General features: G+C 44.5%; 2 protein-coding genes across 2 annotated transcripts; both read right to left on the reverse strand.

Annotated features, from left to right (window-relative positions):
- Positions 1–1,292: 1,292 nt before the first annotated feature.
- Positions 1,293–2,249, reverse strand: LOC128869759 (uncharacterized). Its single transcript, XM_054112364.1, has one exon. It carries the CDS (start codon positions 2,247–2,249, stop codon positions 1,293–1,295), a length of 957 nt encoding a protein of 318 aa, XP_053968339.1.
- A 268-nt stretch (positions 2,250–2,517) lies between these two features.
- Positions 2,518–5,835, reverse strand: LOC128869760 (uncharacterized). The gene is made up of 3 exons (XM_054112365.1): positions 3,212–5,835; positions 2,623–2,917; positions 2,518–2,571 (listed from the first exon to the last, which is right to left on the reverse strand). Exons 1-3 carry the CDS (start codon positions 5,833–5,835, stop codon positions 2,518–2,520), a joined length of 2,973 nt encoding a protein of 990 aa, XP_053968340.1.
- Between the last annotated feature and the right edge of the window lie 6,134 nt (positions 5,836–11,969).

Below are 11,969 nucleotides of genomic sequence, written 5' to 3' on the forward strand. Positions count from 1 at the left end.
AGGAGGTACTTCGTTTTGTCCTCGTTCACCACCAAACCCATTCGCTTTGCCTCTTTATCCAGTTTGGAGAAGGCAGAACTAACAGCGCGGTTGTTAAGGCCGATGATATCGATATCATCGGCATACGCCAACAATTGTACGCTCTTATAAAATATTGTGCCTGAGCGATTAAGTTCTGCGGATCGTACGATGCTCTCCAACATCAGGTTAAAGAAGTCACACGACAGCGAGTCCCCTGTCTGAAACCTCGTTTGGTATCAAACGGCTCGGAGAGGTCCTTCCCAATTCTGACGGCGCTGCTGGTGTTGAGCAACGTCATCTTACATAGCCGTATTAGTTTTGCGGGGATACCAAATTCAGACATAGCGGCATACAGGTAACTCCTTTCCGTACTGTCGAATGCAGCTTTGAAGTCGACGAAAATATGGTGTGTGTCGATTCTCCTTTCATGGGTCTTTTCCAAGATTTGGCGTATTCTGAATATTTGGTCGATCGTAGACTTTCCAGGTCTGAAGTCACACTGATAAGGTCCAATCAGTTGGTTGATGGTGGGCTTAAGCCTTTCACACAATACGCTCGCTGGAACCTTATAAAGATATTTAGAAGACTAATCCCGCGGTAATTCGCACAAATTGCAGGATCGCCCTTCTTATGGATTGGGCAGAGCACACTTAAATTCCAATCGGCAGGCATGCTTTCATCCGACCATATTTTTCATAGGAGCTGATGCATGCACCTTACCAGCTCCTCGCCGCCATGTTTGAATAGCTCAGCCGGCAGTCCGTCGGCGCCCGCGGCTTTGTTGTTCTTTAGCCGTGATATTGTTATTCCCACCTCGTCATGGTCGGGTAACGCAACGACAATTCCGTCGTCAACGATAGGGGTATCGGGATCTTGACATTCTCTATGACATGCGCAGCTGTCACTGTGTAACAGGTTCGAGAAGTGTTCCCTCCATAATTTAAGATTGCTCTCTGTACGTCAGTCACCAGATCGCCGTCTTTGTTCTTACATGTTGAGAGAATTTAATTAAAATCAAATTATAAAGAGCTTTAAACACTTTATTTAAGAAATATTACAAACGTTGTCAAAAATAGGTGCTGCTGCTCCGTTCACGAAAAGTTAAAGAGAGAGAGTGCGCAAAATATGTGAAGAAGCGAAATGTCAAAGTAACGGGGTTGCCATATTAGCATTTTATTAGCATGACCAACTTTGCATTCAGTCGTAACATTCCGCCCACCTCGTCCAGGTCCTGCGACGAAATAAGGGACCAGCCGCCCACCGTAAGGACATCAGTTGTTCTCCATAGGCAGCAGTACTAACTTTGATATGGCTCGCTTGATAATGGAAGTTGGCGTACGAATGGTTGCCACTCTGACAACGTCGTCAGTTCCTGGATGCACGTCTATTATACGACCCAACGTCCACTGAGTGGTAGGAGCGCGCTCGTCGCGTATTAAGACCAAGTCTCCGAGTGATAGATTGGGTCTAGTTTGATGCCATTTGCGTCTTACTTGTAGCTCTCGCAAGTACTCACAACTCCATCGGGCCCAGAAATGTTGCTGCATTTGTTGAAGCTGTTTCCACCTTTTGAGTCGATTTGGATTAACATCAAGTAAACTTGGTTCGGGAGTAGCGAATAACGGACCGCCCACCAAAAAATGGTCAGGGGTCAACGCAGCTAAGTCCGTTGCGTCTTCTTTTAGTGCCGAGATCGGCCTCGAGTGAAGCACTGCTTCCACTTGCTTTAAAAGAGTATAAAATTCTTCAAAGGTGAGCTTCGCGCTGCCAATTATGCGCTTTAAATGATGTTTCATGCTTTTTATACCCGCCTCCCAGATGCCTCCGAAATTTGGAGATCCAGGTGGTATGTAATGCCATGTTACTCCCCAAGTTGGCACATACCGTGCTGCTGCCTCAAGCTGTTGTCGAAAGCTGGCCAGATCTGCTTTTAGTTCCGCATCGGCTCCTACGAACGTTGTAGCACAGTCGCTGTATATGTCCGAACTGTATCCACGGTGTGCAAAGAATCTTCGAAGGGCGGCAAGAAACGCTGCAGTACTCAAGTCGCTAACTAGCTCCGGATGAATTGCTCGGGTGCTGAAGCATACGAATAGGGCAACATAGCCCTTGTAACTGTGATGGCCTCTGCCTTTCGTGCTGCGAATTTGGTACGGTCCACCGTAATCGAGACCACAATGGCTGAAAGGTTTTGCTGCGTTGCAGCGATGCGTGGGAAGACTTCCCATGATTTGGGTCGAGGGAACACCTCGGTGACGAAAACATTTTATACAACGATGAATGAATCGTCTGATTGACGAACGAGCGTCAATAATCCAGTATCTTCTTCTTATAAAGTTGAGAGTCGATTGAACGCCGCCATGCAACGTATAGTCATGCGCTTGACTGATCAGTAACGTGCACAGAGGATCATGTTTTGGTAACAAGCATGGAAACTGTTCATAGAAAGGCATGTTTGCGTTCTTCAACCGCCCGTTTAAACGCAAAATACCATCGTCATCCAAAACTGGGTTCAATTTGAGTAGCTTGCTTTTCTGGCAAATCGGTTTGCTAGAGCGAAGACAGGAGATCTCATTAGCGAAATGAGTCTGCTGAACATACCTTATGCAGATTGCAAGGCCGCGTCACTATGGAGAGAACTAATTCTTCGGCTGGATCTGTCGAACCGTTGTGTTGTTCAGGCCAGGTGCTTGAGTGACGATTTAGCCATGGAGGTCCCCGCCACCACAGCGACAACCCTGTGAGCTGAGACGGGAAAATACCCCGGGATGCAATGTCGGCTGGGTTCGTTGTAGTAGGTACATACTTCCAAGCGTTGATTGGTGCTAACTCTTGGATTTGAATTACACGATTGCTGATGTATTGCTTGTGTTTACCAGGATTTGATCGAATCCAGCTGAGCGTGGTTTTGGAGTCCGACCAACAGTAAAGTCGAATCGCTAGTAGTTGCAGTGTTGACAGCACTTTAGCGGCTATTTTCGCTGCGAGTAGAGCAGCATTTAGCTCCAGACACGGGATGGTTATCTTCTTCAGTGGTGCCACCTTAGTCTTAGCGGTTAGAATTGATATTTTTACATCATTACCTGAAGTTTCCACACGAAGGTACGCGACAGCAGCATATGCCACAGTAGAGGCATCAGAAAATACATGCAGTTGGTAACTGGATACACTGGGCTCAGCTCCAACCTACCTGGGCACTTTGAGTTCTCTGATTTGAAGTATTTCGTCTCTAAAGCGTCGCCATTCTTGTTGAAGTGGATCAGGAATGGGATCGTCCCAATCGACACCCGATAACCACAGCTGCTGACAAATAGCTTTACCTTTAACTACGACAGGTGCTAGTAGACCCGGCGGGTCATAGATTTTGGCCACATCGGACAATTGCTGCCTCTTTGTGATGTCTCCAATGATAGGTGTTACGTTTGTCTTGTAACCGATGCTGTCAGTGTCGCACAGCCAATAAATTCCTAGAGCGTTTGTTTCGCTATCAAGATTTAAGTTCCGGGACAGCCCAAGGTTTTCGTCTTCAGTGTACAGATGGCGCATAAATTCAGTAGAGTTGGACATCCACTTCCGAAGGTTGAATCCGCGATGCGCCAAAAGCTGTTGTAGCTGGCGTTGAATATTCAGAGCGTCTTCCACGGTTGCAGCACCATGCAGGCAATCATCCATGTAAAACGACTCCGTTAATATTTTTGATGCTGCCGGAAAATCGTGTTCTTCATCCGTAGCAAGCGTGTGCAGAACCTTAATGGTGAGATAGGGCGAGCAATTTAAGCCGTAAGTTACAGTGAGCAACCGGTAAATGGCTGGCTTGCCCTGCTCGTCACGCCAGACAATTCGCTGCATATCAACATCAGGTCTGCTGACTAAAATCTGGCGGTAACATTTTTCAATGTCCGCTATGAACGCAACTCGATGCATTCGCCATTTTAAAATGATGGAGCTTAAGTCGCTCTGCAGCTTGGGTCCAACATGAAGACAGTCGTTTAGAGAAACGCCACCTTTGTATTTCCTTGAAGCATTAAATACAGTGCGAAGCTTCGTCGTAGTGCTATCTTTTTTGTACACACCATGATGGGGAATGTAACATACTGGATGCGCAAAATCGTCAGATGGGACTGGCTCCATATGACCAAGATTTCTGTACTCAGCCATAAACGCTGTATACATTTCATTCAGTGTGGCATTGTTTTGAAGGCGCGCTTGTTGGTATGCGAATAGTCGAAGGGCATCTGATTTAGAATCAGATAGAGCAGCAAGGTCACAGGACTCCTTAAAGGGATATTGAACGTGATAGCGCCCGGAAAGATCGCGACACACTGTACGCTCAAATAGCTTCTCGCAGTAAATTTCGTCTTGCGTCATTGAGGATGAGCCTTCCCCGTCCTCACATTCATTGAACTTCCACAGTTGCTGAACCAAATTGTTGAGCTCAGTAGTGGCTGTAGCGCAAAACGTGGTGGCCAGGAGTAGTGTAGATGTGTGGGGCAGACGCCCGTAGATTACCCATCCTAAGTGAGTATTCTGTGCGGTAACTTTGTTGATGGCAGAGCGTTTGATGTCGTTGCGCAAAAGGAGACCGTAGAGGTCTGTGCCGATGATGACATCAATAGACCCTGGTTCGAAGAAGTTTGGATCGGCTAATGGCAGATCGAGAAATTCCGAATATGGTTTTGGATCGACACGTTTTAACGGCATGAGATGTCCCAAGCGGGGCAGGACCAGAGCCGAACAATCGATGTTGAACTCGGGTTCTGTAAGTGAATGAAGCGAGAAATGAACTACGCCATTAGAGTCACCTACACGACAGCCGCTTATACCGGTGATGGGTACTTGAAGACGGGTTCTGCGAAGGTATAGTTGTTGAACTGCAAACTCGCTGATGAAAGATGCCTGTGATCCATTGTCCAGAAGCGCCCGCAGTTGGAGTTCATGCCCTGTGGGAGAGCGTATTCCAATAACCGCAGTTGCAAGCAGAACAGATGTGAGATCATTTGTGTTTGGTGTTTGTATTAAATAATCGGAACGCGTATGATGGCCAGCAACCTTGTTGGGTTGCGTAGAAAGACTGTCATGCAACAGTGTATGATGTTTTTGCATGCATCTTTGGCATGTATAAGTAGATGAGCACTCGTCAAGAGTGTGGCCTGGTTTTAGACAATTTTTGCAAAGTTTTGCCTTATGAACCAGATCTAATTTTGCTGAAGATGTTTTCTTGCGGAAATCCGGGCAGTACACGAGCGTATGCTTACCCGAACAGCATGGGCATCGGCCAAAGGTGGTTTGATGACTTCGCACAGCTTGATTGTGTGGTGATTTTTGTGAAAAATCTTTCGATTTATTCTTGGCTTCCAATCCAAGAATGCGTTTTTCTAGAAACGAGACTAAATCGTTGTAAGCAGGCAGCTCACTTGGACTACCAAGACTCATCTCCCATTCTTTAACTGTGGCAGAATCGAGCTTTTCGGTGATTAGAAAAATTAGCCAATCATCCCACTGAGCTGTTGGACGGCCAAGCTGTTGTAACGCGCGCATTGACTCAGTCACGGTGTCCAACAGTTTTCGCAGACTCGTTTCGGATTCTGTGGGCATTGCCGCCAACTTCACAGTGTTTCGCAAGTATGACTTCACAAGTCGTCGTGTGTTGTCATACCTTTGTTGGAGTAGGTCCCACGCGATTATAAAATTAGCATCTCTAACCGAAAAACTCCGGAGCATAACCTCCGGCTCACCCTGTACGCTGCTTTTGAGATAGTGCATTCGTTGCACGTTGGAGAGTGCCGTATCTTTGATCACGCACGTGGTGAACATGTCCTTAAAGCTTAGCCACTTTTCAAAAGACCCATCGAACTTCGGCAACTCGATTTTTGGAAGAATTGTGAATGGTCCTCTTGCTGTAACTGAGCGAAACGTGGCAGATTGATTAAAACTGTCATTGCCGATATCTGAAAGCTCGTCGATACCATCGTTGCTACTTCAATAGCTGCAAAGTGCTCATCGGACAGCGCGTCACGCACCGCTGCTGCATTAGCATCAGTGACCGCCAGCGCACCAAGATCGTCGCGAATAGCGTGGTAGCGCGACCAATACTGCAGACTGCGCCTGCCTCCGAGATAGCCCTTTGTTTTTTTGGACTTTGCCATTTTACGCGTGTTTGCACCAAAGTTTAAGATGAGCTTGGATAAAGACTCTTCCTTTCCAAGCACCATGTCTGATTGTGCGACGAACAGGCGGATCTTCCGTATTTGAGGTTAAGTTTCTTCGAAGTGTAGAACGTTGCTGGACCGCTGCAGCCTTACTTTTTATTATTTCCAATGTGCAGGGAAAGGTTCCCCGCAAGGGATGCCAAAATGTTGAGAGAATTTAATTAAAAACAAATTATAAAGAGCTTTAAACACTTTATTTAACCCTAGAACACACACCCGGGTACAAATGTATCCACTTCAACTTTGAAGTGTGGTAACTTTTGAACCGCTATACCTCTATACCGCTTCGGATCTAGGAAGATTATTTAGTTTTGAGTTCAAATTCAAAATTTGAACCAGATCGGACCATTGGTTCAGGAGCTACGGCCTTCCAAACACATTATATACGTAAACACACACCCGGGATACGTTTGTACCCCAATAGGAAAAATCCTCATAATAATAAAAAAAAAAACATTTTTTATATTATTTTTTTATTTGAAAAATTAAAAATATTCATTTCACATATTATATTATTGACTTTTATTATAAAAATTATAAAAATGCATCTTATATCTAAGGAAAATCATGGCAAATAGAGCAATTTGTTGATGTGACCGAATGTTCAAGACACATTGGCTTCTTACATTTGGCGCACAGCTTTCTTTTTTTTTCTACGGCGTTTTTCCTCTTGTGCGTAACATAAATAGCAAGATCCGGACACAGGTTTTGGCGTGCGCGCTGCGGCAGATGTTGATGCTGCTGTTGACACCATTGATTCCAGCGGTCGGTTGAAATATGCTTCAATAGCAATTTTAGTCGAAAAATTTCGCGTCACTTGACGATTTATGGCTCTGGCTTCAATAATGGGCATACACAATGCTTCAGTCAAGCTGCGCCGGATCTGCTTACGCTTGTTGTTTGTTCTCCAAGGCAACATAGGGTTATTCAAATCGTAGACAATGTAGGCTGCAAGAGCTCTAATGTCCAACATGTTGAAGAACATCGCTAGTGGCCATCGTTTTGTTTGTCTTTGTGTTGGATATTCCGCAAACATTTGGTCCATTCGATCAACACCACCTTTGGTACGATTATAATATTCAATTATTTCAGGTTTCCCACTGTCAGCTATTTCAGCATCATTATGCATGGTCGAAAGCAAAATTACTGCTTTATTTTTTTTTGGGAACATAAGAGCACATTGTCACATTATTTTTGAAGCCAAATGTCGTTGAACCAATTGTCCTGTTTCTGTTCTGCTTCATTTCTTGAGGAATATATGATTTGTTTTTGCGCAAAGTTCCAACGATCGTGAGTTTCCAGGTGAGAAGCAGCTCTGCAACTGGCAAGGTCGTAAAAAAATTGTCCATTGTAATGTTTCGGCCACTTCCTTGGTATTTGGCAGACAAATCCTTCACCACTCGTTCGCCTTGGTTCGTTTCCCTACCAGTTTCTGCTTGGCCAGTATATATTTGTCCATGCAGTGGATATGCATTTGTGGCATCGCAAATCCACCAAACCTTGACACCATATTTAGCAGGTTTTGACGGTATGTACTGCGTAAACCGTGTGCGTCTACGGTAAGGAAATAATTGTTCATCAATCGTCAAGCATGAGCTGGGCTTGTAATGTGCAGCAAGATTATTGTTCATCATCGTCCACAACTCACTGATCGGTGCTGCTTTATCAGTTAGTAAGCGTGTTGCACGAGTGTTTTTATCGTCAAATCTTAGGAACCGCAATATCGAACAGAAACGGTGACTCCCATTGTGGCGCGATATAAAGGATAGTTTTTGACGCTCCATAAATCTCGAACATGTTCTCTATTGCTATGGTTCGCACCAGTCATAATAAGTATGCCAAAAAATGCATACAGCTCTGTTATTGACACAGGCGTCCATGACTTAGGAGTTGTGTTTGGATGCGCATTGTTGTAAGCATTATAAGTTTCTTTTGCTAACTTATTTGTGTGGCGCATAATTATATCAGCCATTTCAACGTTCATGAAACATTTGAATGTTTGCTCTATTGACAACATTTCAGTGCATCTAGCTGGTCCAGAACGTTCTCTTATAATATTTTGTCTGAGTACCTGACGACTTACACTTGGTTCTTTCATCCACTCAGTACCATCACGTGCAACAAATTTTTCGCCACTAGCAGGTAATTTATTATTTTCTTCTACTTCTTCTTCTTCATCGTCTTCTTCATCATCCTCATAGTCCGCATAACCAGGTAAAACTTCTGCGGCACTTTGCGAAACTTCAGCATCGTCATCAGCAATTTCAATGTCATTGAATTGAATTTCTTCTTCATCTTCTGAGTCAAAGTCATAGGGAGCGTCATCGTCACAAATTTCATCAAATAAAGATTGTATATATGATTCTCGCTGTTCCTCAGTTAGCCTGCATAATAAAAAAAATTGGTATATGTTTACATTGTTGCTTATTTTACATTTTTTACCTTCTATATGCTGCACTTGATAAATATTCGTTTCTTCTTGAAGTCATTTCGTATCCAGTTATTTATAGTTTCAGTTATATTTATTTTCACTTATATTTTCACTTCTTACACTTTTGAGCACCAAAACAATAATGAAAATATCAACAGGCAGCATTTATAACAACACCTCGTGTGAAAACAACCCTTGCAGCTGCATATAAAATACAAAAACCAGTTATACCAGTGTATTTGCTACCTACGTACCCTTACCTAGCGCGACCTTTTTGCACATATCTTTTGAACCAGGTAGAATATTTCAATGAAATAAAAACCAAAATGTGTATTCGTTGTTACTCTACTACAAGTATATTATTATAAATTATATTATTTTGTTTTGTATTTATCAGGACAACAACAAAAACAAAAATCCACTGTTGCATGTCCTGACTTTATTTGCCCATATCGCTGGAACCAGTAGGAATATTCGAATGAAACAAAAAACAAAATACTTGCTATATATTAAAATATACATTTCAAAAAAAAAATCATAGAAATCGGTTGATTAAGCATTAAAAAAACCGCAAAATAAGGTCCCGGGTACAAACGTATCCCGGTTGTGTGTTTACGTGGTATTTTCTGGGTGTGTGTTCTAGGGTTAAGAAATATTACAAACGTTGTCAAAAATAGCTGCAGCAGCACGTCCGTTCACGAAAAGTTAAAGAAGAGATCGAAAAATGAGGGTGCGCAAAATATGTGAAGAAGCGAAATGTCAAAGTAACGGGGTTGCCATATTAGCATTTTATTAGCATGACCATTGGATTTTTAAGTGGCGGGTACCAAACCCAGCGCACAACCAGCTAGCCTGGACTGCGTCGCCCTCTCACGTGAGCTGACTCCCGAACGGGTGTTCGGAAGCTACCCAGAGGTTACGTGGCCTAATGCCGAGCGTTGTGAGCTGCTTGAACCATATGTAGAAGAATCCTCCTGGCCACTCCCAAGTGAATGGCGATCAGTAACTTTCCCCACTTGCGTGGACTTCTACACATGGAACCTTCCTCCCAAAAAAAACCAATGTAATTAAATTCGATAGCCAACATCTTCTCGTCGATTTTAAAGCCGCATTCGACAGCACGAGGAGGAGTTGATTGTATGCCACGGTATCTAAATGTATAGTAGTGTCTCCGCAAGACTGCTGTTGGAAAAGATTGCGCCCGTCGCTTAAGCACTATATATTTATATACAATACATATATATATATATATATATATATATATATAATATACAATATATCTATGTATATATATACAATATATCTATATGTATATATAATTGGCGCGTACACCCTTCTTGGGAATTTGGCCGAGCTCCTCCTCGTGCTCCTTTGTGGTGTGCGTCTCGATGTTGTTCCACAAATGGAGGGACCCACAGTTTCAAACCGACTCGGAACGGCAGATATTTTTATGAGGAGCATTTTCATGGCAGAAATACACTCGGATGGTTGCCATTGCCTGCGGAGGGGCGACCGCTATTAGAAAAATGTTTTTTTTTATTAATTTTGGTTTCACCGAGATTCGAACCAACGTTCTCTCTGTGAATTCCGAATGGTAACCACGCACCAGCCCATTTGGCTACGGCGGCCGCCGCACTATATAAGTGTGTAAAATTGTTGGCGTAAGCCGAAGATACTGACATCAACGGCCTTAACAACCTCGCTTTTAGTTTTGCCTTTTCTATGGGAACAAGGACAGCGTCCGATAGTTTTTACGTGCGTTCACACCGACGACGGCCTAACACCACGGTGCTCAAAAGCACAACGGATCAAAACATTGCGTTGATCAGCGCCCTAAAAAATGCAAAAGCACTTAATGTACCGATTGGCAGTGTGGAATGGACACACTAACCACCTTGGTAGGGTTCGAGGTCTATCTAAGGTTCGAGGTCTATCTGAGGTCGGAGCAAGCTCCGAGGGCCCCTGCTCCCCGTGGTACCAGGTTTAAGCCTCCGGTCAGACTTCGTAGCCGAGACTACTTCCAGTTGAGCTTCCATACAGCTCTGGACTGTTGGCCATTCCCCACGCCTAAAACCCCAATCCCACAACAGAACACACAGACAAGAATAGCTAAAAACTAATCAACTGAACGCCTTAAATTCCGTCGCCAATTAAAAACCTCAAGCGCGAATTTCCCTAACACTTCGACATTCCGACGGCTGGCAATCACACCACTCACATCATACCGTCCATCAGTTCAACTAATCCCCACACCCGCAACATCCCGATTGTCTGAGTACATCGGGCATTCACAGAGGACGTGCACCCAGTCCTCTCTTGCCGACGCACAAGTACATTCCTCACTTGTAGACAAGCGCCTCTCATGAAAATACGCATTAAGAGGCCCATATCCTGTAAAGAGGAATCCTGGGCTGAGGGGAAATCCAAAATCAGGATTTTCCCCGACAAAGGAAACATCCCGAATGTACTCGTACGTCACGCGACCTTTGGAACTATTGTCCCAATGGCTTTGCCACCTACGAATCATATACTCGTTCAACCCTTCCTACATCACCGTCGGATAACCATCCATCTAGCAGGAGCGGTATACAAAGCCTTCTTCTCAACCTGAAGGCAACCGCCCATTGCACGACTAACAGGTCAAGAGGAGGCGCACCCAACAACACCTGCAACGCATCCGTACTCACTGTACGGCATACAGGCAAGCAGCATAATGCGCTGGCACGCCATCAGATGACGTTTGCCAATAGACGTTAACGCCAATTCGTATCATACAGCGGCACCATAAGTGGCACAGGCCATAAATAGGCCCCGATATATGATGCGAACCGCACGTCGGCTAAGGCCCCAGCCACATCTGACCACGCGACGAACTTGTCCGACAATTGCCTGCAGCCGCTATCTCAACAACACTAAGTGTGGAGTAAAACACATCTTTTCACTCATGGTTAACCCCAGGTATTTGACTTGCGTCACATACCTAATGTTAGCCCCATTCAAACGAACAATCGGTGGACGATTCGGAGACAATCTGCCCTTAAGCAGCATTGTCACCGTTTTGTCCATCGATATGTCCACTTCCACATCTACCCCCCAATTGCGAGTAAATGTAAGGAGCTGCCCACCTACTCGCTCCAGTTCCTCACGTGACTGACCCGCCACCAAAATGAGAAGGTCGTCCGCATACGCGCAACATTTACAGAGTGGTTCTAACTGCCGAAGCAGGGAGTCCATCATGAGATTCCAAATGGAGGGACCACAGATGGATCCCCGCTGACAGCCCCGAGCCACCCCAATCTCCACACATC

Source organism: Anastrepha ludens, chromosome X, assembly GCF_028408465.1.
Source record: "Anastrepha ludens isolate Willacy chromosome X, idAnaLude1.1, whole genome shotgun sequence".
NCBI lineage: Eukaryota > Metazoa > Arthropoda > Insecta > Diptera > Tephritidae > Anastrepha > Anastrepha ludens.